The 24,344-nt window shown below is 35.8% G+C and overlaps 5 protein-coding genes across 6 annotated transcripts; 4 read left to right on the plus strand and 1 right to left on the minus strand.

Moving 5' to 3' along the window:
* Window positions 1-720: 720 nt before the first annotated feature.
* On the plus strand, window positions 721-4,352 carry LOC106300107 (cationic amino acid transporter 4, vacuolar). 2 transcript variants are annotated; one of them, XM_013736293.1, is made up of 15 exons: window positions 721-873; window positions 953-1,096; window positions 1,191-1,392; window positions 1,459-1,543; window positions 1,615-1,755; window positions 1,836-1,954; window positions 2,046-2,142; window positions 2,240-2,412; window positions 2,485-2,551; window positions 2,682-2,840; window positions 2,987-3,188; window positions 3,294-3,402; window positions 3,592-3,704; window positions 3,871-3,946; window positions 4,031-4,352. In XM_013736293.1, exons 2-15 carry the CDS (start codon window positions 976-978, stop codon window positions 4,173-4,175), a joined length of 1,809 nt encoding a protein of 602 aa, XP_013591747.1. In that variant the 5' UTR covers window positions 721-873; window positions 953-975; the 3' UTR covers window positions 4,176-4,352. The 2 variants fall into 2 exon arrangements, with proteins under 2 accessions (XP_013591747.1, XP_013591676.1); XM_013736222.1 differs by having other exon boundaries at window positions 721-1,096.
* Window positions 4,353-6,805: 2,453 nt separating this feature from the next.
* Window positions 6,806-7,873, plus strand: LOC106300968 (putative F-box protein At3g03730). Its single transcript, XM_013737267.1, has one exon. It carries the CDS (start codon window positions 6,806-6,808, stop codon window positions 7,871-7,873), a length of 1,068 nt encoding a protein of 355 aa, XP_013592721.1.
* An 832-nt stretch (window positions 7,874-8,705) lies between these two features.
* Window positions 8,706-10,824, plus strand: LOC106326498 (xylosyltransferase 2). The gene is made up of 4 exons (XM_013764473.1): window positions 8,706-9,282; window positions 9,633-9,708; window positions 9,900-10,015; window positions 10,261-10,824. The coding sequence occupies exons 1-4, from the start codon at window positions 8,790-8,792 to the stop codon at window positions 10,710-10,712; spliced, it is 1,137 nt and encodes a 378-aa protein (XP_013619927.1). The 5' UTR covers window positions 8,706-8,789; the 3' UTR covers window positions 10,713-10,824.
* Window positions 10,825-11,606: 782 nt separating this feature from the next.
* Window positions 11,607-14,894, minus strand: LOC106335891 (protein QUIRKY). The gene has a single exon (XM_013774595.1). It carries the CDS (start codon window positions 14,778-14,780, stop codon window positions 11,715-11,717), a length of 3,066 nt encoding a protein of 1,021 aa, XP_013630049.1. The 5' UTR covers window positions 14,781-14,894; the 3' UTR covers window positions 11,607-11,714.
* A 3,564-nt stretch (window positions 14,895-18,458) lies between these two features.
* LOC106341059 (peroxidase 57) lies at window positions 18,459-19,808 on the plus strand. The gene is made up of 3 exons (XM_013779879.1): window positions 18,459-18,662; window positions 18,918-19,369; window positions 19,511-19,808. The coding sequence occupies exons 1-3, from the start codon at window positions 18,459-18,461 to the stop codon at window positions 19,806-19,808; spliced, it is 954 nt and encodes a 317-aa protein (XP_013635333.1).
* The last annotated feature ends 4,536 nt before the right edge of the window (window positions 19,809-24,344 follow it).

The following is a 24,344-nucleotide window of genomic DNA, read 5'->3' on the forward strand; positions in this document are numbered from 1 at the left end:
CATAGAAAAAACCTAAAATGATAAAAGAAAAGATAGAAAACCATGATTTAAAACATCATTAACTTGGCTCTATTATTGTATTAATCTTAGATAACACAACAATATTTGACATTATTGTTTTAAACCAAATTAAAATTTTATTATTGTTTTAATTTAAGTAGTATCAATAAATGATAATACTGATATATAATTTGAAGATTCAATTTAAGAGAAACGAACCATGTAAATGTATTAAAATTGAGGTGTGGATAAATAATAATATATTTTTTATCAACGGATAAATAATAATAATATCTCATAAATCAGGAGTATCATTTTTTCTATTAACAATATTAATAAGGCAATAAATTATATATAAGGTAATTCAGGAGTTATATTATTTTAAATAACACAATTTAACATAGATTATCTATAAACTTAAAGAAAATAAAACTAAAATGATAGTAAACATATAAAACCATGATCCAAATATAATTAATTTGGCTATATAATTATTATAATAATCTTAAATAATACTATTATATAGCAATCAGAGTTCATATACTCCTGTTGTATTAATCTTAAATAGTATTAATTAAAATGAATAAGGATATATAATTTTAAGATTCAATTTGTTAAAGAAAAAAATCCAGTAAATGTTTTAAATTGGAGGTGTAGATGAATAATACACCATATCTTAGGAGTAAAATCATAGATCACGAGTCGCCTTTAGCGGTGTTGCATAAATACACTATCTAACAGAAATATTGAATATCTCTTACCAATGAGAATCTTGGTTCCAATCTCATAAAAGTTAGAATCGTGCACGCCTCTCTAAGCATCTCATACATTACAGACCCCATCTTGAGTTAGAGATCTTGTCCGAGGGAAAAGGTTCACACTTTTTGTATTCCCTGAGATTTAAAACCAGATGGTTTCACTCTGAATCAATCGAAAAATCAAATCTTTGTAGTGTTTTGTTGCTGTCTGGTTGATATGAACAGTGTTGGGAGAAGGAAACAAGTTGATTCTGCTCATCATATCAAAAAACACGATGGAGAAGATCATCGTCATCAGCTCGCCAAGAAACTAACAGTTGTTGACCTTGTTGCTATTGGTAATGAGACAAAAAGATCCAAACTTTTTTTTAATCATTTTTTGTTTTTGTAAATTAAATTGATCATTTACTACCTTTGTTGGAATTTTTGAAGGAGTTGGAACAACAATAGGAGCAGGAGTGTATATTCTAGTGGGGACAGTAGCTAGACAACACACAGGACCTGCTCTTGCTGTATCATTCTTCATCGCTGGTGTAGCAGCTGCCCTCTCCGCTTGTTGCTATGCTGAGCTTGCTTCTCGTTGTCCATCTGCTGGGAGTGCTTATCATTATGCTTACATATGTCTTGGAGAAGGGTATGTAGGAGACCATAGATACACTTTTACTTGTTGTCCTGTCTTAAAAATTGAGACTTTCAATAGGATTGCTTGGTTGGTTGGTTGGGCACTGGTGTTGGATTACACGATTGGTGGATCAGCCATTGCACGTGGCATTTCTCCAAATCTGGTAAATTCCCTTTGAGAGTTATATATGTATACTTGGATTTGATTCTGAGCGGTGTTTTTGTTTTCTTTAAGGCATCTTTTTTTGGAGGGTCAGACAAACTTCCTGTGTTCTTAGCTAGACAAACTATTCCTGGACTTGGTATTGTGGTTGATCCATGTGCAGCACTGTTGATTATGATTGTTACAATACTACTATGCTTTGGGATAAAGGAGGTACTTACATTTCAAAACCTTGAAAATGAAAATTTATCTCAGGATTATTAGATAGTTTAACAGTTATTTTTTATTGACAGAGCTCATTAGTACAAGCAGTTGTAACATCAGTGAATGTTTGCACATTGGTTTTCATCATAGTAGTTGGTGGTTATTTAGCTTTCAAGACTGGCTGGGTTGGCTATGATCTTCCTGATGGGTAATTAAACCTATTAATCTTCTTCCATTGTGATAAGTTTTGTGTCACAGAATCATTTTAAAGGTCAACGTTTTGATTCTTGTCTTTACAGTTATTTTCCTTTTGGATTAAATGGGATTCTCGCTGGATCTGCTGTTGTATTCTTCTCATACATTGGGTTTGATACCGTAACAAGCACAGCTGAGGAGGTACACTGCTTTTAAGATTCTGTATAGAACTTATTATTAATAAAAGAGGATGTTTAGTCTTAGACTCTTAGTATTGTCAACTCTTTTGCCACAACAGGTTAAAAATCCTCAAAGGGATCTTCCGTTGGGGATTGGGATTGCATTACTGATATGCTGCATTTTGTATATGCTTTTATCAGTAGTTATTGTTGGATTGGTCCCTTACTATACACTGGATCCTGATACTCCTATCTCCTCTGCATTTGGAGACAGTGGGATGCAATGGGCAGCGTAAGCATAATACATCGCTCCCATTTCATGAGAGTGAATATAATATAAATACTACTTTCATATATGTTTCAGGTACATCTTAACAACTGGGGCAATAACTGCTCTGTGCGCTAGTTTGTTGGGTTCTCTTCTGGCTCAGGTACTAACCAATCCTTATTGTTCTGAAGAACCCAAGTTCAAAACTAGGTCAATGACATTGCTAGGTTCTGTGTGGGTCATGGTAATGCATACATGTAACTTTGACAGTGCGTTTTGATTTCTTTGATCAGCCGAGAATCTTCATGGCAATGGCTAGGGACGGATTGTTGCCAGCTTTCTTTGCAGAAATCAACCCACGAACACATGTACCGGTGAAAAACACAATAGTAATTGGTGTGCTGGCTGCTTCACTGGCATTTTTCATGGATGTTTCACAGTTGTCCGAGATGGTAAGCTCTGATCTTTGCTTACACTACACGTCTTATTGTCTCATAGAAGGATTCTAATAATATTAGTGTTGAGACAGGCTGAAACTTACGTCTATTGTGATAAAAGATCCTTCGCTTTGTAACACGTATTGGTTTTCATTCATCAGGTTAGTGTAGGAACTCTGATGGCATTCACTGCCGTAGCAGCCTGTGTGTTAGTTCTCAGATATGTACCACCGGATGGAGTTCCCCTACCATCCTCTCAAACTTGGACTGATAGCGTTGAAAGTAGAGTGCAACCTGAAAATGTTCTTGAAGATGGGATAGAATCTTCTGATTCTCCTCTTCTTGGTGATGAAACCGTTACAGGTACAAAAATGTGATCATTCCCATAGTTATTAAGAATTTATTGTACTGTAATATGCTCAGTTTTCACTACCCTTCATATGTATTTCTGATGTTTTCATTGAACAGATGAGAAGTATTTTGGAAAGAGAAGAAAAATTGCTGCATGGAGTATAGCTCTTGTGTGCATAGGTGTCTTAGGCCTTGCTTCAGGAGCTTCTGCTGAGCGTCTTCCAAGGTTGGTATCTTATTCCTGTGGATCCATGCGCCTAGTTGAGTCTTTATTTGTTTCTAAACAATTAGATTTAATTTAGTTTAGGTGAATAGTTTGAACTATATCGCTGCTACTTGCTTGTCTAACTCTGTGTTTTCAATATATTTGTATGGTTTAAATCATCTTAACGCCTTTTCTTCTTGACCATGGCAGTTTCCCTCGGTTCACTATGTGTGGTGTCAGTGCAGCCGTCTTACTTGGAAGTTTGATTACACTTGGTTGCATTGATGAGGATGACGAAAGGCATAACTTTGGACACCAAGGAGGTAATGTTTTGAGTCTTAAGCCTTTTGTTTCCTATTCATACAGAACAAAAAATGAGAAATCTAGTTGAATATAAGTTGCTTCAAGCCATCACTGAGCTTTGGTTGGTGCCTCACGTTCTCAGTGGTGTTGCTTGCTTAACAGTTTATATATTTGATTCGGTTTCAGGGTTTCTCTGTCCATTCGTTCCATATCTACCTGTTCTCTGCATTTTGATCAACACCTACTTGATCATCAACATTGGGTGAGTGAGTTTGATGGACCATCATGAATATGTATGAATCAAAACTGGATCTATCTAAAACGTTGTTGGTATTTGTAATGGCAGAGCTGGGACATGGATCAGGGTCTTGATATGGCTGCTTATTGGAAGCATGATCTATCTATTCTATGGAAGGTCACACAGCTTACTGAACAATGCAGGCTACGTTCCAACGACTTGTACAGGGGAAACAACAGATCGCCTTGTTTGAGATGGGTTATTTAATAGCAAAGCTGAATGCGTTGGAACGCAAGTTTTGTTGCAGCATTTAAAGAGATGGCACAAGAGTAAACACTTGCCAATATATACAACATTCATGTACATTGTTTAATTATTCGATATGTAAATCTCTTACAATGTCAATTTCATCTTTAATAGTTTGTTCCTTCTCTTGTCATTGATTAAAGCAACGTTGAGAAAGTCTAGAAACGTCCACGAGCTTCTAGACCATCACTCGAAGCAAAATAAGATCCTTGAAGAGACTTTTACAGTGGAAACAACTAATTTTTTTGGTTCCGTATTGCATCTCTCTTTTCGAGCTTTAGATTTAAGTTGTTCATGCAGAAACACACTCCGAGTAGTTAGTTCCTGCAACAAAATGAAAAAGTCTAAATGTAAAAATACTAATTATTCAAACGATATTGTTTAATAGTTGTTTTTCGATGGTCGGGCGGACGCGTTAGCAAAAGAAGCTAGGACTAGAGACTACATTTTTTCTATATAGATCAGACCCGGTTAAACGGAGGTGTTTTTCGGAGAATCGGCTCGTCTGATCACCATTTGATCTATAATATAGATGGGCAGCTGATAAAAAAATAGTTGTTTTTCAACAGAAATACTTTTGCATTGTATTTATTCAACTATCTTCTTTAATGAAATATTTCCCATGTCATCAGCAACTTTCTACAATTCCACCAATTAAAATTTAAATATCAGATGATTTATACATGAAATGATATTTTTAATCGAGAATTTTACCTCTATCACTTCTGGTCATAGTTTTCATGGTAGTCCATGTGGATGTCATCCAAGGTTAACAACTCAAAAGCCCAATGTGTCCACAACTAAGTTATCTATTTCGTATCATTAGTTATTGAATCTACAAAATAATAATAACATTATAAATGGACACACATAGAATTAAGATTTTCTTATTGGATGAAACGTACCTTGCAAGCAGTAGTATTGTAATCATATCTGCACAAGTGACCAAATGCAAGTATGCAATCTTCTTTCATAGTCGAATCTTTGTAGCAAGAAACTCTACGCAGAGTCTCGACCGCCCGTAGAGAGCAAAGAATCTCAAACTTACGAGCCTCTAAAGCCACATCCATGAAGAGAATGGTGTTATGTGAACGCATAAGAAGCAAATGACGATTTTGGTTAGTTAGTGAGTAATTCGATATGATGAAATCTTCAAATAAATGGTGTACAAATATTGATCAGTTAATGATGGACTTTAAAATCACCAAACATAAGCATCAGAAAAAAACGAACTTGTCATATCCACTTCCACACAAGTACTTGATAAAAATGAATTTGAAATTGCTATGTGTATGTAAATATGACTATGGTCCCGTCACATATCACAACTAAATGTTAACCATTCTAAATATAACACTTTATATATGCAAATATTATCACTACTTTGCGAACCTAAAATAATTATGAGCGGAAATTTAAGGATAGTAAAATGTTATTGATAAGTTTTGATTCACCCCATCAAATGTCTAAAGATAAGAGTTCCTTAAAATGTTTTCTACATGGAAATGGAGTTCAAATAGACATTAAAATAATTAAAGAAAATCTTACAATGAGACTCTTAATTGGGTTGTAATTAAGCTAAAATTCATAATGAAATGGATTTATTTTTCTTTTTGTAACAACATTGACACTAACAAGAGCTAGTTCGATTTTGACAATGCCATGAAGTTTGAGAAGGTATGCTATTTCGTCAAAGACACTCTCGGAAATGGTTGTGATCAGAAAGAAGTATGTTTCATTATGTTATGTGTTCTAGGGTTGCTCATTTTGTCTAGAGATATCAAAAGAATACTATTACAAGGTTAATTCATTTTAGTGATATAAAAGACATTCTAGTGAGAGATATCTAAGAGCATCATTAGTGGCAAATTTCTTAACTTGAGTTTCTAAACATAAATATATTAATATCTTAGAACAATAAAACTGAATAACCAAAAAAGTCATGAAGTTGAATTGTGTGAATGGAAAGAAGACATCTGGTTTAGTGGTTTCTGAAGACAATGATCGTTTTGTTTCATCTCTCTACTGCTATTACATATTTTAATACTTTTTCTAGAAAGAAACTCAGATGAAAGCATACCACCGCGGGTGATCTAAGAGCATCATTAACCCTAGCAATCCATTAAGAGCATGATTAACTCGGGTTCTTAGGATGAAATTTTTAGCGGAAGTCAATAAACTGTTTCTTAATTTTTAATTAAAAAAGTTAAGAACCAGTCCTTATTTAAGAACCGGTTCTTAGCTCTTTTAATTAAAAGTTAAGAAACAGTTTATTAACTTTCGCTAAGAACTTCACTCTAAAGACTCTTCCGAGCAGTCGAGCACACTCTCCCACCGTTTTCTATTCCCTAATTTATTTTCTAATTAATTAAAATTTGATTAAGATATACATACATTTGGGTTAATTTTATTTACTCTTCTGTTATTTTAAAAGAAATTATTCTCTTATTTTCCCCTTCTATTACCCCTTAGAAAAGTAAACAAGTGAAAACCCTAAAACTCAACTACCCTTTAAGAAAAACACTATTATAATGACCCCCAAAGTAGAGATGATCGGTTCCAACAAAACGATACGCCATGGACCCGATGCTTATCCTCGACCTGGTTATATTGGTCATGGAACGATTAAGCTTTGTTGATTTTCATAGAGCCAGATGCGTTTCTTCAGTATGGTATTCCGCTTCAAAATCATGCCGCATGAGACAAGCAAACCCATGGCTCGTCCTCTTTCCTGCAGACGTACTTCACTTACCTCTGGAAAGCATCGACGATTCATGTAAGTTGTTCGATCCTATTGACAACAAATCATACACCGTAAGAGATCTCGGTTCTGCTATCCTTAGGACTTCTTGTTTGGCAAGTTACAATAGCTGGTTCCTCATGTTAGACCGTAAAACCCGTTTTTATCTTTTGAATATGCTCACTCGAGAGAGGATTCATCTCCCGTCCCTAGACTCAATGGAATCAACCGAGGGTACAAAGTTCAAATTCAAGAGAAATTTTGACTCTAGCTTCACGGTTACAACATTCCATTATAAAGATAACGTAACATTGTTATCAACGTGCTATGGAATTGGCGCCGCCGTTTTGTGGGTAGATGAAAGAAACAAAGATTATTTTGTTGTGTGGGCTTTTGATCGCTCTCTTGCATATCACAAGAAAGGAGACGATGGATGGAGAGTGTTTCGATCATCAACGAATCAAAGCTGCGTCGATATGGTGTTTATAGAAAGCAAGCTTTACGTACTTATTGAAGACGGAAGCATCACTGCTTTTGATTTCTCTTGCGGTGATTCTCCTATGGAGTTTGCAAGTTTCACCCCGTCTCCGGAGTGTTATGACTCATTTGATTTCGACCATCTTGCTGTAACTTTGTCTGGACAAGTTTTAGGTATTTCAAGAGAGCGGAGACACTCATTGAACATCTACAAGATGGATCCTAAATCATCAAAATGGAGTATAATCAAGTCTCTAGGGGACGAAGCATTGCTTTTGGATCAACAAATAACGGTTCCAGCCAAAGATGGTGTTTCTAAAAATTGTGTATATTATAATAATGATCGGTTTGGTAGAGGCAACAACTATAGTCTCGGGGAGGATGATAACGGGATTTGCGTCGTCAATATTAATTCACACCAAGAATGAAGTTCAATTGTTTAATCATCTTACTGCTTCGTCGCCACTATCTTTCAAGGATGCTCGTTGGTTTGTTCCCACTTTTGGTGGTAAATAGTTACTTTAAAACGATTTACTTCTATCTTTTTGGTAAAGGTTGAATGATTTTTTTTCCTATAAATTCATGGAAGATCTTCTATATTTGCAAGTGTTTCAAATCCAAAGGATTTAATTAAAGATTATACTCAAAGATCCAGTATTACATGGTTGATTCGTTTTAAGTGATACCAATATCAAAGACATTATAGTGATAGAGGACTTAATTTGAAAGCAAGGAATCCAATCTTACAACCTTTTTTAGGTATTCTTAATTCGTACTCTCAATCTAGATCACTCTAACTTAAAAGTCTGTTTTCAAAATATTTTTTACACTTTTCTTTTCCTGTTTAAGATATAGCATGTTGTAACAAAATTATATAATGTTTTATTGCTTTGTCTGGATAAAATCAAAATATGTGTTTTATCAACATTCATTTTTTCTTAAGGCCAATACACAAGTAGTTTATTTATTGGAGTTTTTTCATTTGAGAAAACATATCATTTGTTGGAGATGGTTAATGTTTTTGTCAAGTTTGGTGACAATCATCTTTCAAACTATTGGTACCATGCCTAATATCTGTTGGTGCCTATTTTAAAATAGTTTAGCTCATAAATGATGATGAGCAATTCGAGTATGAATTTTGATTTCCCCTAGCATTGTTTTTCGAACTTGTATATCTTTTCTCACAATTATTAAATATAGGGGTATTAACAGAAAGAATCAGTAAATAGAAACCCATCTTTGTAATTCAACAAACTAGTTCGGCATTAAACCACACAACACTCTCTCTCTCTCCTCTTCTTGACTCCAAAGAAGAGATTCCAAGAAAATTTACAGAGGAACAAAATGGCGATGAAGAAGCTATTGATGATCTCCTTCTCTCTAACTTCTCTCCTCTTCTCACTCTTTTACATCATCCCCACGACCACCACTCTCTTCGCTTCTTCAAAGATCCCCACTACATCCCTTGAATCCAACCAAGACTTTAACTCTACACTTCCCTCTTTCGCCTACCTAATCTCTGCCTCCAAAGGGGACGTTGATAAACTCAAACGCCTCCTCAGATCTCTCTACCACCGTAGAAACCACTACTTGATCCACCTAGACCTCGAGGCCCCTGAGGAGGAGCATTTGGAGATGGCCAGGTTCGTGGCTGGAGAGCCTCTCTTTCAGCCCGAGGGTAATGTAATGATCGTAGGTAAACCGAATCTTGTTACTTACAGAGGACCTACGATGCTGGCGACGACGCTTCACGCAATGGCTTTGCTCTTGAGATGTTGTCGGTGGGACTGGTTCATTAATCTAAGTGCTTCTGATTATCCTCTAGTCACACAAGACGGTACGGTGAGTGTACCCTTTTATTTAATTTTGGCCAACCAAATATATTTACAATCTATCCAATGTTTTCATCATTTCTTGCTTTTAAAATGATCAAGATTTGGATCTAGATTTGTATGATGTACAGATTAACCGGTTAAGATGGATGTATACCTTTGGTTATCTATTTTATCTTAGTTTGGATTTGGACTTATGATAAGAATGCAATGGTTAGGATCGGTTTGTGTGGCTTAGGATTGGTTTAGACATTGATTCTCAACTCAAGTTATTATTAGGCTGATAATGGTGTGTCTATTTATGGGAGAGTGATGCAATTGTTGTGTAATTTATTAATTTGTTAATTAAATGCAGATCTGATCTATGCTTTTTCTGAGTTGCCTAGAGATCTCAACTTCATTCAGCACACTAGCCGGTTGGGATGGAAAATGTAAGTTTTACTTCTTTTCTTTTCTACGTTTTTGTCATTGAAATTAATACTATACCATTGATGAGAAAAACAGAAAAATTGTGAACATGCTTATAAATATAATTTGAACTATTTGCAAAGCAGTCTTAGCTCTTAGTGGAACTGTAAGGAAAATTATATGATTAAGATTAGTACTATAATGAAATGTGTAGGAACAAAAGAGGGAAACCAATAATAATAGATCCAGGACTTTATAGCCTCAACAAGTCAGAGATTTGGTGGGTTATCAAACAACGAAGCCTCCCTACTTCTTTTAAGCTCTTCACAGGTTTCCTTTCCTCTTTCACTTTTTATTGTTAAGATGTATAGAAGTTTAATCTAAAAAAAACTGAGATTAAAAGATTGTTGCGTCTAAGGATTTTGATTTGAGCTGAATAAGACATAAAACCTAATATATATATTTTTTTGTTAAACGGGATAATAAAAGTGTAGAAGTTTACTTTTTGGTGAAATGTATTTTTGTTTAGTAAAGAAATGTAAATGATATATAATATAGCATGCAAAATATTTCAGGTTCAGCTTGGACATTCCTATCAAGACCGTTTTCAGAATATTGCATAATAGGTTATGACAACTTACCTAGAACTCTCCTACTCTACTACACCAACTTCGTTTCATCTCCCGAAGGCTATTTTCAGACCCTCATATGCAACTCGGATGAGTTCAGGAACACGACCGTGAACCACGACCTTCACTACATAGCGTGGGACAATCCTCCAAAACAGCATCCTAAGACACTAGGGACAAGGGATTACAGAAAGATGGTAATGAGTAACAGGCCGTTTGCAAGGAAGTTCAAGGGCAATGACCCGGTTCTCAATAGGATAGACCGAGAGCTTCTGAGAAACAAACGGAACCGTGTGTCAAAACCCGAACTTGGTCCTGGTTCGGGGGCTAGGAGGTTGAAGAGTTTGCTTTTGAGGCTTATGTTGAGAAGAAACTTTGTCAAGAGACAATGTAGATAGGAAATGTGAGCTATGCTACTCTATATGGAGATACCTTTGACCTTATTCTTTCTTGGTCTGTTTCGGTGTTTATTCTTTAGTGATTCCTAAAAATAATAATGAAAATTTTAGATATACTGTTGGGGTGGATTTGGTTTTGGATTTCCAAACCATTATACTATATAGAATTTTGGATGGGCGAGGTTGTGATACTCCATATTATAAGCGTTTGACCAATCTTTGATCTTTGTGAAAGCATATATTTCAGCTATAGCTGTTGATAATTGTGTCTTTGGGAATGAGTAGATTTAAGTTTTTTTTTTTGTTGTGTTTTTACTAGGAGTACTTAATTTGTCTTGATTTTCTACAAGACATTAATGTTTGAAACTAGAGGTGTTCAATATGGGAAAAGGCAAGTGAAAGAGGTCAAACTAAACCAAACAAGACTGATCTTCAAATCAAAATGAAATACTTGTTGAAATGAGTAATTTTATAGGTATCCGAAAATTAAAAAAAGTCCAGACATGAAGTAAGGAACTAAGCATCATTGAGATAGATTGGTAATGCTATGGTTCACGGTCATAATCCGGCGGCGAGACCGGTCGACCAGCTCTCTACATTAGCTTTTTGGTAGGACAACTTGTAAGGGCAATATTTATCTTTATTATTCTACGGTTTAAGTTTTCCTTTTCCTAGAGCAACGCTCCTGCGATGCAGCAACGGTCATACACACTAACTTCTTCACCTAAACCACGACTCGATCAGATTTTCTTGAGCTTTATACGAATGTCTTTTAATGTTCTAATTAAATATTTGGCCCACAAAGCACTAACGGTCAAATTTCCATCTATTGGTGTGATGAGATCTTAATTGTCCACTCACGGACCTACCACCACAACTTTAGTTAAAAAACAATGAAGGTATATAAAAAATAATAATAATTAAATATTCAGAGGATTACATGACAAGAAATAGATAAAACAACAAAAGACAAGATTAATACTGGACCACCCTTTGTCTGAATCACAGGATCTGATCAGACATTGAAGGAAGTCGACGGAAAAAGTTGGCCGGAATTGAAGGCATATCGTCCCTGAACCTCGGGTGTCGGATGTAGTAAAAACCAAACCCCAAAACGAAGATCTTGAATGGCACAATGTAGAACAAGAACGACGCGAAAAGACAGAACACCACAAATATACATGTGGCGCGTGGGTCCTTCCAGTTGAAAAGCGCCTCAACACGCTCTCCTTGAGCCGCCACATCACCTAGTAAAGTTTGTGCTCGACCGGCTAATGCCCTTAACCGGTCATACCTTATGCGAACAACCTCCGGTGGTCTAGTCGCCGGAAAACCATCAAACTCCTCGTCTAGCTCATCAGGTGCAACAGAGTCAACGCAGGAAAGACGAGTGTCAACGCTACTGACTTTGAATCTGCCACGGCAACGGAACCTCAAGGCTAGGATCAAGAACGCGTACATGAAAACAGTTGGTAGAACTAAATGCGGACACAAGACGATGGCCACGAGAAGCAAGTGAACGAGGACAGTGGTTGGTGGATGGACCCAAGTTCGTATCCCGTGAACCCAACGGGCTATAGTAGCGGCACGTGACAAGAACGTGATGACACGGAACCAATTCGCTTTGCTTCTCCTCATGCTCCACACATGATTGTCCGTGTCAAGCATGTACTGAACCACCTCTTGACCCAAAGGCGGCTCAGACCGGGCGAGGCGAGCAGTTACAATACGCATAGCCGTGTGACGCAGAATGTCTTGTTGAGCTGGGCCGAGTGGACGGACGTAGTGCATCCTAGGTAGCATTGGTGTGACATAAGCTTGAATAATGCTTAGCCAGGAAGGACAAGAAAACCGAACCGCAATTTCTATCTCTCCCATCTTCTTGGCTCCGCTGGGTAGTACTACGGTTAAGGTGTAGGAGTTTAGGTAGACGCGGTTCATGTCGAGAGTAGAGAGGCGTATCCGGATTTTCCCAACCCTTAAGTCTCTACCTTGCTTCCCAGCTTCGTCGCGTTTGTATCGTCCGTTGTCAAATACTCCAATGGTTAGGACCGTGCACGGATCATAAACATCCCATGTGTACTGCTCGTTCCACCGCGGGTTAAACCGGTCGAGGATGGTACGAGTCCGAACCCATTTCGGACCATACTTTGCAACAACATAAGCATCAGTAGTACCACGCGTACCGTCTCTTGTTTTCACCGGAAGTAAATTAGTAGCTCCACGAACACCCACTTCCAATAACCCAATAGGTGGCTTGGCTAGCTGTTTAGCGGAAGGTCTAACATCACTCGTCACATGAGCTGCTTCATCCAACACATGATACCCGCCTTCGAGGCAAACCTTCACATGTATCCTCCCAGAGTATGGTTTATTCTCGTCTCCGGCGAGATTAAACCACCTCGATTTCGGTTCGGTCCGGTCATCATTTCTCCTCTCGACGCTCCCCATGTGTATCTTGGTCTGACCAATGGACTGACCATTCGTTATATCTTCCACAGACACTATCAAGAACGGCTCAAACGGCTCAGAAGCTACGAAAACTAGATCCTCGTTCCATGTCGGGTTACCAGATCCAGACGAAGAAGCTGACGGTCCGATGGAAGTCTTGGCCGTTTTGAAGACTTGAGGTCCAAGCTGAGCTTTCACATACAGCTCAGTGGTGGGGTTCTTCGCTTTAGGTTCGGGTCCCGAACCTAGCTGCAAGTCTTGGGTTTGTATAACCGTTAGCCTTAAATACCAGAGCTTCGGAGATAAGTAAACCTTGGACCGGGTCTCCGGTATCAACCCGCCGGAGTCCGACTGCCAAGCCTCTTGAAACGCTTCATCAGCTTGAGTCCCGAGCCAAACAGCGAGCATGACGTCATTCCCCGGAGACTTCTCAGACTCCAACGTGTACCATTGAGGAGCCAAAGGACTATCCGGAGGCACACGCTTAGGAACCTCTTGAAGATCAAACGACACCGTTCCTAAACAACTCTCCGTAGTCGTCACCGTTTTGTCTTCCTTCTCAACTTTCTCTTCCGACCAAACCGAAACTTCCAAGGAGCTCGAGTTTAAGCTCTCTTTCTCGAAAGCGAACACTTGGTCCCAATCTTTACCGGTTTGGCATCTGGTTTTGACACCGGTTGTACCGATCACTAGCTTGGCGTAGATCGGATTGCTCCCGTCGTTGCTCGCTCGCTTCGCCTTGGCTACGCGGATGTATAGAAACGGCATTCGATCGACGAGATCGTAACCGCCACCACGGTTCTGATCTCTGGTTAGAGAAGGGAGATCAAGATCCGCTCCGATTAAGTCTTGCCGGTTTAGATTCTCCGGTTTAATTTCTATCTCTTTTTGCATCACCGTCTCTGTCTTCTGCGGTACGGCCGGAGGAGGAGGAGCTGCTGCGGCGGCTTCCGGAGGCTTTTTCTCAGCTTCTTTAGCCGGCGGAGCTACTGCATCGGGTTTCTTCTCCTCCGGTTTAGCTTCCTCCTTCGGTTTATCCTCCGGTTTAGCTTCTTCCTTCGGTTTCTCCTCTGTTTTCGCCGCCTCTGCTTCTTTCTTCCCCTCCTCTGTTTTCTCCTTCTCCTTCTCCCCCGCCTTCTCTTCCGCCGCCGGAGCAGCCTGACCTTCTGCAGGCTTCTCCTCAGTCGCCGCCGCCGCCGCCGCCGGAATACTCTCGTCAACGTAATACGCTTTTAAACCGATCTCACCTTTGATCTGAGAGAAGACGCTCCTCTTCTCGAGCGGGTAATAAACAAGAGTCTCGGACCCCGCCGCCGCGAACGCGTTTCCGGCGATCTTAACCTTCCCGAGAAACGTGCTCCGCTTCCCCGTCTTCTTGTCGTTGCACAGATTGATCTCGAGAATCTCCTCCCCCATGGTCGCCACGTCGTGCACGAAGAACTCGAGCTTCTCGTCCCACTGGGGATTCAAATCTCGGAACTTGGTCTTCGTCCGCCGCCGCTGGCCGTCGAAGTCGACGATCGCGTAGGCGCTCGCCGTTCCTTGGCCGTCTTTCGGCATTAGGTTCCTCGCGTTGCAGATCTCCACGATCAGCTTCCTTAGGACAGTGTCCGACATTTGTTTATGTCTTGCAGCAATCTGGAACTGATCGGTTTTGTTCAGTTTCTTTTTAGAGAGAGAAACAAAATTTGAAATGTTTTTTTTTCTAGAGAGAGAGAACTGATTGTGTTTTTTTTTTTAAGTACTGTTTGTGTTCGAAGCTCGAGAGTGAAGGGTTTAAAAAGGGGTTAGAGGTAAAGTTACGACACGTCAGCATTGACACGTAAGATAATTCGCCACGTGATTTAACATAAGAGGACGAATCAAATTGTTATTTGTTTTTAAATTAAAAAAGTTTAGTGCAGGTAATCTGAGCACCGTGCTTGATGCTGGTAAGTGGAATCTCACGTTCGTTGATGAAAAAAAGAAAATAAATACTGATTTTATTTCATAAAAGTCATGTGTTTTTATTTGTTGTGGTAATAAATAACGGTTTCTACAATTTTGAAAACCGGACTTAGGTGATGTGGTTTGTGCATTTTTCAACTAAATAGCTCCCCCTTTGAAAAATACGAACCAAATGACAAATGACAAATGACACATTGATAACGTTAAAAGATAATTAATGAACTGATATTGCTTAAATCTAACAACTTACAACATGCAGAGAGTTCCCGTTAGAACATAAACGAAATGACAAATTGATTTGTTGTCAAACCGTGTTTACAGCGTTACAAACTTATAACGTTCAAATTTAATTAATGAACTGATATTGCTTAACTCTCTAACATTATGCATTAATCAATGTAATCTAACCAAATTAAATTAGATCTAACATTATATTAAAACCAGTTTCATGGGAAAAGCAGAATCATGGAGTATTCAGGCTTCAAATGGTTGATATATGTCACCCGCCCTCTACGTGATTCAACCAATATAATAAGCTGAGCTTGCTTTTCATTCAAATATGAAAATAATCAGATATCTTTATTGACATTTATGAATTATAAAACATGGACAATGAAACATGATTTCAGTAAATTCATGTTCCTTACGTGAAGTATAAAACTTAACGAAAACGCTTCTTGATTATGTGAACATGGAATATATGCTTGCATGGCCGGTAAGATAATATTCATGCAATTGGAAACTAAAGAAGAATCTTCCATAAATACAAACTGCATAGAACTTGCACTTATACGTTCTTGAACTGTTAATTGCATGATTTTTTCTCCCTCACACAAAATGCGTCTGTATTTTGTTTTCTGTCTAATATCGGATGTGTACTTGTGTATATCACTGGGAACTGATTTATAAATAGAATAGTACAGATAAATCAGAAGCCGTTAGTTCTTGTTCCAAAATACGCGCACGTGCAAGACATATTTACATATCTTTCATGTCTATAAGTAGTAGTACTGTTTTTAATTATAATTTTAAGTGATGTTTAGGAATTTACTTAAGTCACTACGAATCTTGTCAGAATACTTTCCTTCTGAATCTGTACGCGGATTCCGAACATCTAATCAAAATATAGTACTTTGTGAAATTTTGAACCAAGATCCTTGTGACGCTTATGTAATGTAGCATACATATAATCTTTTATACATGCATAATACATGACACAAATTTAGGTCTGAATATAATAATTGAGAATTTGATATCTTTCTTTAAGTGTGAGTAAACTGCGTTTGTCTGAATCATTTCCCGTTTATATTTCAAATATTTTAAATATAGCTATAATCAACACTGATTAATCTCACCTTAATATGATAAGCTTTCATTTGAAGAAAATAACTTTAGAAGATGGGGATTTTTTATAAAAAAAATTAAACAAATATGTCCGGAACAAGAGCATCAGAGAATCTTGATGATTTGGCATAAAGATGAAATTGCCTATTCTTTTTTTCTCGTTAACTTTTATAATTATTAATTATTAATTATTGATGATAGTACCAATACCAGCATAAAAAAGTGTATGGCACAGTACTTGTTATCAATTATTAAAATATGAAATATCTCAACTTGCTTTGCTTTTAGTTTGCTTACTTGGTGCAAGAAACACGAAAACAAAGCAACGTTCATTTCTGCAGAGAGCAGCAAGTAACTTTCTTCATGTATATGTTTTTAAAGTATAGAATTTATATAATACTGTTGTCCACGTTAGGTTTCTGTGTGATATGTTTTTCGGTTTTTCCCAACGGTATTTATTTTTGTAAAAAACTAATTTTATTTTTGTTTGTTTTTGTATGGGCTTTTCACGAAAATTGAGTTTTGAATTTCGGTACATTTTCAAGTTACTTAACTTCAAGTTTCTTTTAATTAAAAAGAATGTACCCGAACTCTTTGGACCAATGGGCTCGGGTCGCGACGGGAGAAAGATTTTAGTTAGGCCAAGCCCTTTATATCAAACGAGCGGGCTTCAGATCAGCAATGTTTATACGTGCAAGCCATCGCCATACAGAAGAAATAAGTCTCAATGAGTAGACCACCAACCTGAGCAAGAATACACATACAAAAATGAAATTATTTTAGAATTAACCTTTTAATTTTATTTTATATCATATGTTGAAAGCATCATAAAAATGATATCACCAACCTCAATGTTGATTTTTTCAGGTATTGTATACATATATTCCCACAGCTATTTGTCATTTATTTTCAAAGTCACTTACCTGTCTTTTGAGGAAACTAAAGAAAGTAAGAATGAGTCATTTCATTAAACTAACCCATATTGGCCTATAAACAATTGGACAGTGGATTATTTATTTATCCTCTGAACGCTTAAAAGGATTTACTGGACTGTTTATAAAATATAAAGCTACCAGTTTTATTATTTCTAATAAAAAAATTGGGAAACCCCTAAAATATTTTTATATTTCGTATTATCAATAATTTAAATTTTTGATTTATTAAATATTACATATCAACATTTTTTTTAACTTATTTAAAAAAATATTATTAATAACACTTAGCTTTCCTAAAGTTTAAACAATTACATGTGAATTTTGAAAATAATTTAAATATCCAATCTCTGCCCCCTTTTTGTTATATCAAGCATATGTTAAGAGATAGACTGTACAAAACTTCCGTTAAACAAACTTTCTGAACCATTCCAAAGTTTCTAGAAAAAAATAAAGTTATAGAACTATATATATAGAGAAAAACAATTATAGTCTTAAACTCTTAGGCTCTCAATATATCATTCAGGCTACTAGCTAAAAAAAATACATTTTTTTTTCTTAATTTTTATATCTTCACAATTGAAGAATCTAAATGCCCTATGGATATGTAAAATATATAGCAGCAACTGAACTAACTATATATCATTAAGGAAAACAAAATCTCAGCTTACTATTTCTGAAACTTATAGTTTATACTTAAATATTTACAGTAAATATAAACGACAAAAATTTGAATTAGGTTACTCTACTTGGTCGAAAGTAGAAACATACATCTTACCTAATATAAAAGGTCTACTGATATCTACTTTTGTCTATAAATATTATTGTCGACTAAGCTACATCAATTTTCAGCACATAGTGTTTATTAAATATTCCACAAGGCAACGGAATGTTTCCCTTTGCGTTTATACATTAACATCTTTTAGTTAAAAGAAACTCTTACACGTATGGCATGTCAGATATCGACGGTCTAATTTGGGGTATATATATAGCAACTAAAGTTTGATCTCATAATACATATTCCAAAACAAATAACACTTAATTTCTGTAGCAAATCACCTTACCAAACAAGATGAAGATTACAAACTTTCCTATTCTACTTTTAGTTTTCTTTATTTTTCCGATCACGTTTGCCCAACCGAGAGTCGGGTTTTATAACAATTCATGCCCTAATGCAGAAACTATAATTCAAACTCTTGTGAGCGATGAGTTCGAGAGTGATCCCACGATCACAGCCGCTTTGCTTCGCATGCATTTTCACGACTGTTTTGTCGGGGTATGGTCTCATCAACCATTTATTATAATTGCAAAATCAACCACAAGGAAAACTTAGATATATAGACTAAATTAAGCTCGAGTGTGGAATGGTTAAAACATAAAACAAGACGACACATTTTTCCCAATAGATTTCTGCTTAACATGGAATTTAAATATTCTTAAGCACGTACACAAAATTTGACACAACCATCGTAAATTTTAGACTAATTGACTAGTTTTGTTTATAACATATTAATTGTATGTCATGTCCTAGGGTTGCGACGGTTCTATCCTCTTAAACTCAACAGATTCAGAAAGATTCGTCGGTCCAAACTTGAGCGTGAGAGGGTTTGAGCTGATCGACGAGATCAAGGCCGAGCTTGAGGCTCAGTGTCCCTCCAACGTCTCATGTGCCGACATAATGGCTCTTGCCACCCGTGACTCTGTGGCCTTATCTGGAGGTCCGAGCTACAACATTCCCACTGGGCGACGTGATGGGTTGAGAACAAATGCGAATGGCGTGTTCAACCTTATCGGACCAACCGCCTCCGTGGCTGCGTTTCTCAGCTTCTTTGGGGACAAAGATATGAACACGTTGGATGCGGTGGCTCTTTTGGGTGCACACACGGTTGGAGTGGGATCTTGTGATCTATTCCAGGACCGCCTCGTGAATTTTAATGGAAGCGGACTGCCTGATCCGTCCATGGACTCCGATTTGGTTGCAAAGTAAGTTAGACCGGATATTTATATATATGATTTAATATTTTTGTTTTATTTAATTCAAAATAGGTCCATGCATTATCACCTTATCGACCATAAACAGCAATAACGTAAATTCACTTAATAATAACTTTTTAATACGTACAGTTTAACCACCATATGTGAGGCCTCAGAGAACCCATCAACAGGACTTGACCGGTCAACGCCATTGACTTTCGATAATGCATTCTTCGGACAAATCCGAGTGAGGAGAGGAGTTTTGCAACTTGACCAGCGCCTCGCAACCGATGAAGCCACTTCTAGTGTGGTGGCTCAATACGCAGCAGACAACGACTTATTCAAACGCCAGTTTGCGATCGCGATGGTGAAAATGGGAGCCGTTGATGTCTTTACAGGCGAAGACGGTGAGATCAGAACGAATTGTTGGGCGTTTAATAACAACTAACTTGACTTGTGTGTGTTTAATACTCTCAATCTTGATTGTTTGTTTGTTATTTCTTTTATGGCCATGTTATTTTGGTTTTAATTTGGGTGAATCTTGAAGCATTTGAGTTGCTATTTTTTTTTTAAATAAAATATTTTCAATTTATTTATGTGATTAATGTATATCGATCGAATATTTATTTAAATATGGACTTCATTAGATAGAAAATGTATTTACTAAATAAATTCATCCAGTGATCTATACTGGAAACACATTCAGACTTTTTACATTTTAGTTTCTAAAAACATTGTATACTAACCACATTGTGGTGGTTTAGTGGTCAACACTATGGTCTAGACCAAGGATCGATTCTCCTCTAGTGTGAGATTATCAATCTCGCGTATGAGATTATCAATCTCGCGTGTGACCATCGTCAATTACTATGGGCGAAATTGGCGGCCTTCTGGGATACCTTTGATGGCGGTGTCATTAGGCACTGATCAGGTTCGTATGGTATCCGGATCTTCAAGGACAATAAAGAAAGAAAAAAACACTGTTCAAATGTTAGCGTTGTAGCTTGCATACGAATTATGGGCCAATTAAATGATATAGCGCTGCCCCCGAACTTCTTAATTTACGGTACACAAACTTTAGTGGGCCTCGTTACTCTGCTTTTCATTTATTAACCGGCGTCGTTACAAGTCAATCTTCCTAGTATATCACATAAATCAAAAACTTACATGAACACATGACACATGACACATGGAACGAAGCCGAAATCAATATGAAGATAGTCTCCCTAGCTAGAACTCACACATTTAAGACTTTCTCATTTTTTCAGTGTAGACTAGACCTTAGCATGCTACAAAATGACCTATGAACTCGTACTATTAAAGTATATTGGTGTTTGATTAAATGGGACGCAATAAATTTATGAACCAAAATGACCATATTTAAAGGAAAAAAAAACTAAACGTAGATTCGGTACATACTCGATTGGATCTGTAAATCCTATCTCATATGGATCTGAAAAATGGCATTTTATTCTTGATAGAAAATTAGTTATGTTAAAGTATTTAATGTACATATCAATAACACACAACACAAGAAAAAACCAAAGCATATACATTCTATTTGGCAATCTAAAAATAAGACTATTATAACGCACTTCGGACTCCAATAGTTCAATGTAGAGAATAGTAACAAAGAATAATGAGCTCTAACCTCTAAACAATAATGCTATCTACCGCTCTTAATTATGTAAAAACTTAAAAAAATCATATAACTATATAATATGTTTAGAGTAGTTTAAACTTTGTAGCTACTTTTTTTGTAAATAAGTACTACTTATAGAGTTATAGTATATAAACAATAAAGTTCTTGTTAAAAGAAAGAATTAATAATAAGTAGAGGTTCGACCGGACAAATAAGTCTTATGGTTGCCCAAAAGTCTTACCTAAGCCGTCAGCACAACAGTTTATAAATAATATAATAGGAAGCTCGACACTCTCCTTTTATGGGCACTGGACAGTACCATAATTAAAGAAAATAAAGTGCAGTAAAGTACCTCTATTATTCCCTTTAAAAGACACCTATACGCGCGTATAACTAACTAGAGTTTATTTAGAATCTAGTCACAATAATAGCAGTTATTAAAATGGTGATGTTTTGTGCTCGTGTGTGACACTAGGAAAGATGTTGTCTTTGTTTAGTTCACATGTCCTTTTCGCAGCAACATTGCCATTTGTCTTAACAAAGGCCAAACATAGTGCCGGCGAATGATGATTTATTTAGCTTTAGCACGTAATTAAAATTTCGAACGATCTGAACATGTATAATAAGTGCATTTTACCCAAAAAATGTATAATAAGTGCATGAATCTGCCCCACTATTCTCTGATCATTACATAGTTTAATTAGTTTAAATAAATAAAAATGGAAAGATTAGAGGTTTAGCCTTTTCTTTCTTTTTGTGATGGCGAAGCATTCAAGTGCGGGGGACAAATCAGAGTCACTTGAAACAGCTGAAGGCATATATAATTATTTTAAAATCATAAAGATGTACAAATTTTTTTTTTCAAAATTACTTGCGCCGTGTCTTTGGTATGTTTAAATGTTTTGCACCAAACTCATATGCCGTTCATGTTAATGGAAAGTTAAGTCGTCGTTTTCTCGACTCCAAGAGACCCTATATATGTTTAAAGTATATCAATTTGATCTTATTGGTGGATAAGACATACGAACGAATATTTTTGAAGTATTTCTTGTTGAAATATTGTAGATGAATCTTAGCTTCTTCTCTTTTCCAAATCATCCAGATATAGATAAGTCTATGATTTCTTCAAGGCACAAATTAGAGCGGGTAATTTAAACCTTTGCTTATTTTAAGTGTCGTTTTTAGATCATATTTGAGTTTCAGTTATGCATATTAGTTTTTTTTAATTATAAAGGTAATATTACTTCCACAAATGGAAACTATATGGTCCACAAAGGTAATATCTTCTCAGTTTTTTTTATGAATGAAATCATTCGATGAAAGTAATAAAGGAGAGCTATGATAAAAACTATTCTAAATTAAAAGTTTATATATATATATATATATATATATTTGTTTTGTTAGAGAACTAACATATAGATTTAGTACTAATCAAAAATACTATAGTAGACTAAATATAACCTTTGCTTCATTATAGGTATTGTCTCTTAAAACATGTTTGAGATTATATCCTTAATTCATACATATATAGATTTGTTTTTTTTTCTAGTCAATAATTAAACTAAGAAAGATAAAATTGATTATTTGTTTTTGCGTTGAAACTACATTAAAAATACGAAAAATACTTTTGTGAAAATAAATAAAATCATACTACATTGTGAAAGCGGATGTAGCCCTCACTAATTATTAGTCCAGTTTATATATACGCGAGAAGATATTTATCATGAGAAACTATGCTTATGGTTATCGAAATCCTTCAACCAAATTTATCTTTACATAGAATTTAACATACAAAAAGTAAAGAATAAAAAATGAAAAACATACGAGGGGATATTGTTTGTTTCCCTTCTCTAAAGAGAGAGAGATGTGATCGTAGTTTTTTTTCAGGATACATGCATCTAATTAAATTATTGATGTTTTATATTGTAAAGTTTTTGTTCCTTTCCTCTTTGTTTTTGTCTTTTCCTGAGTTTTTTTTGTTTTAATATCTCCTCAAGTGCTCTGCAAGTTCACTGGACAAATCCACAAAATTCAACTCCATATGTCATCTCCGTTCGTAAATACTTATGTCTTCGATAATACAACGTATATACTATATAGAAACCAAGCCTCTTCAAAAATCTATAAAGGATGATCATGTATATTTTTATTATGATTAGTTTTAAAAAATCATTATTTGTTTCGTCGTTAATAGTAATTTACGATATTCTTAACAAGATAAAAAGTATATTTAAAGTTAATTGATTTGTTTGCGTTTAGCTCAGTTGTGCTTGTAAAGCATATCAATATGCGTGTGTGTGTAATTTATGGAGAAAATGAGGGTTTTTTTAGAATACTAGGAATCTAGGATTAAGGAAATAAGGTACTAGAGCAATATCTCCCACCCTAATTCATATGTCACTCAAAAATGAAATTTGAAATAAGAAATGCTCAAACATCACTTCAATTTCTATTCCATAATAGAGTAAAATAAGCTTTCTCCAAAAATAAACTAATACTTTATTGTTTGTTTATCATTTCATTGTCCATCTCAAAAAGGAGTAGAGTTATAATAAACTTAATTCTATTTTAAGTTACTTTATTTTATAAAAAAAAAAAATTTTACATCGGATATGTTATTAGACGCGAAGAACTTTTTTTCATAATATATACACTAATTACTTTTTAAATAAGGGATTCAAAGATGTACAGTCTTGAAAAAGAAGTGGTAATAACTTTAAAAAAAAAAAATTATAGTTCTGAAATGGAAGGAATATTAAGAAATGAACCCCCATATACATATTATCGTCTAATATTAACTTCAACGGTCAGATCACATATAATACGACCTAGAGTATTTTCTTGTGGACCTGGAGAATAAATAAGTCTGATAATGGTTATAACCCCAAAACTAATGTTATTAATTATCATCTGAATCCATCATTTTGGATTAGAAAAAAAAAATCCATCATTTAGCTCTTACACAAAGACACATTATTTATCATGTAAATATAGAGTCCGTACATGTCACAGAGCAGGACCACATATCTATGATTTTTAGACGAACAAAATTAGTCTAGAAGTCTTACAAGATTTAAGATTTCAGGACCACAGAGATCGTACAAGGTTTTTTTTTTCTAAGTCCAAATCCAAGTTCCTCCTCTATTTTTGTGAAGCCTTGTCCATTTTTTAGTCCAAATCCTAACCTCTATTCTATTCTTAATTAACTAGTTAATGATTTACAATATCTCTCTCTCTCTCTCTATATATATATATATATATATACATGTTTTTTTTGGAGAAATTCTATACATATTTTTTTCTATCGTTTACTACTGAAGTTACTTTACCGATCAGATTACA

This window comes from Brassica oleracea, chromosome C1, assembly GCF_000695525.1.
Source record: "Brassica oleracea var. oleracea cultivar TO1000 chromosome C1, BOL, whole genome shotgun sequence".
NCBI classification, from domain to species: Eukaryota; Viridiplantae; Streptophyta; class Magnoliopsida; order Brassicales; family Brassicaceae; genus Brassica; species Brassica oleracea.

Excerpts from the sequence above, each read along its gene's own strand:
- LOC106300107 (XM_013736222.1), top strand. The coding sequence starts at position 976 with ATGAACAGTGTTGGGAGAAGGAAACAAGTTGATTCTGCTCATCATATC. Across the intron at positions 1,756-1,835 it reads TATGCTTTGGGATAAAGGAG|AGCTCATTAGTACAAGCAGT; the intron begins GTACTTACATTT and ends TTTTATTGACAG. Across the intron at positions 3,189-3,293 it reads TGGTGATGAAACCGTTACAG|ATGAGAAGTATTTTGGAAAG; the intron begins GTACAAAAATGT and ends TTCATTGAACAG.
- LOC106300968 (XM_013737267.1), top strand. The coding sequence starts at position 6,806 with ATGGACCCGATGCTTATCCTCGACCTGGTTATATTGGTCATGGAACGA.
- LOC106341059 (XM_013779879.1), top strand. The coding sequence starts at position 18,459 with ATGAAGATTACAAACTTTCCTATTCTACTTTTAGTTTTCTTTATTTTT. Across the intron at positions 18,663-18,917 it reads TTCACGACTGTTTTGTCGGG|GGTTGCGACGGTTCTATCCT; the intron begins GTATGGTCTCAT and ends GTCATGTCCTAG. Across the intron at positions 19,370-19,510 it reads GACTCCGATTTGGTTGCAAA|TTTAACCACCATATGTGAGG; the intron begins GTAAGTTAGACC and ends TAATACGTACAG.
- LOC106326498 (XM_013764473.1), top strand. The coding sequence starts at position 8,790 with ATGGCGATGAAGAAGCTATTGATGATCTCCTTCTCTCTAACTTCTCTC. Across the intron at positions 9,283-9,632 it reads TCCTCTAGTCACACAAGACG|ATCTGATCTATGCTTTTTCT; the intron begins GTACGGTGAGTG and ends AATTAAATGCAG. Across the intron at positions 10,016-10,260 it reads TTCTTTTAAGCTCTTCACAG|GTTCAGCTTGGACATTCCTA; the intron begins GTTTCCTTTCCT and ends AAAATATTTCAG.
- LOC106335891 (XM_013774595.1), bottom strand. The coding sequence starts at position 14,780 with ATGTCGGACACTGTCCTAAGGAAGCTGATCGTGGAGATCTGCAACGCG.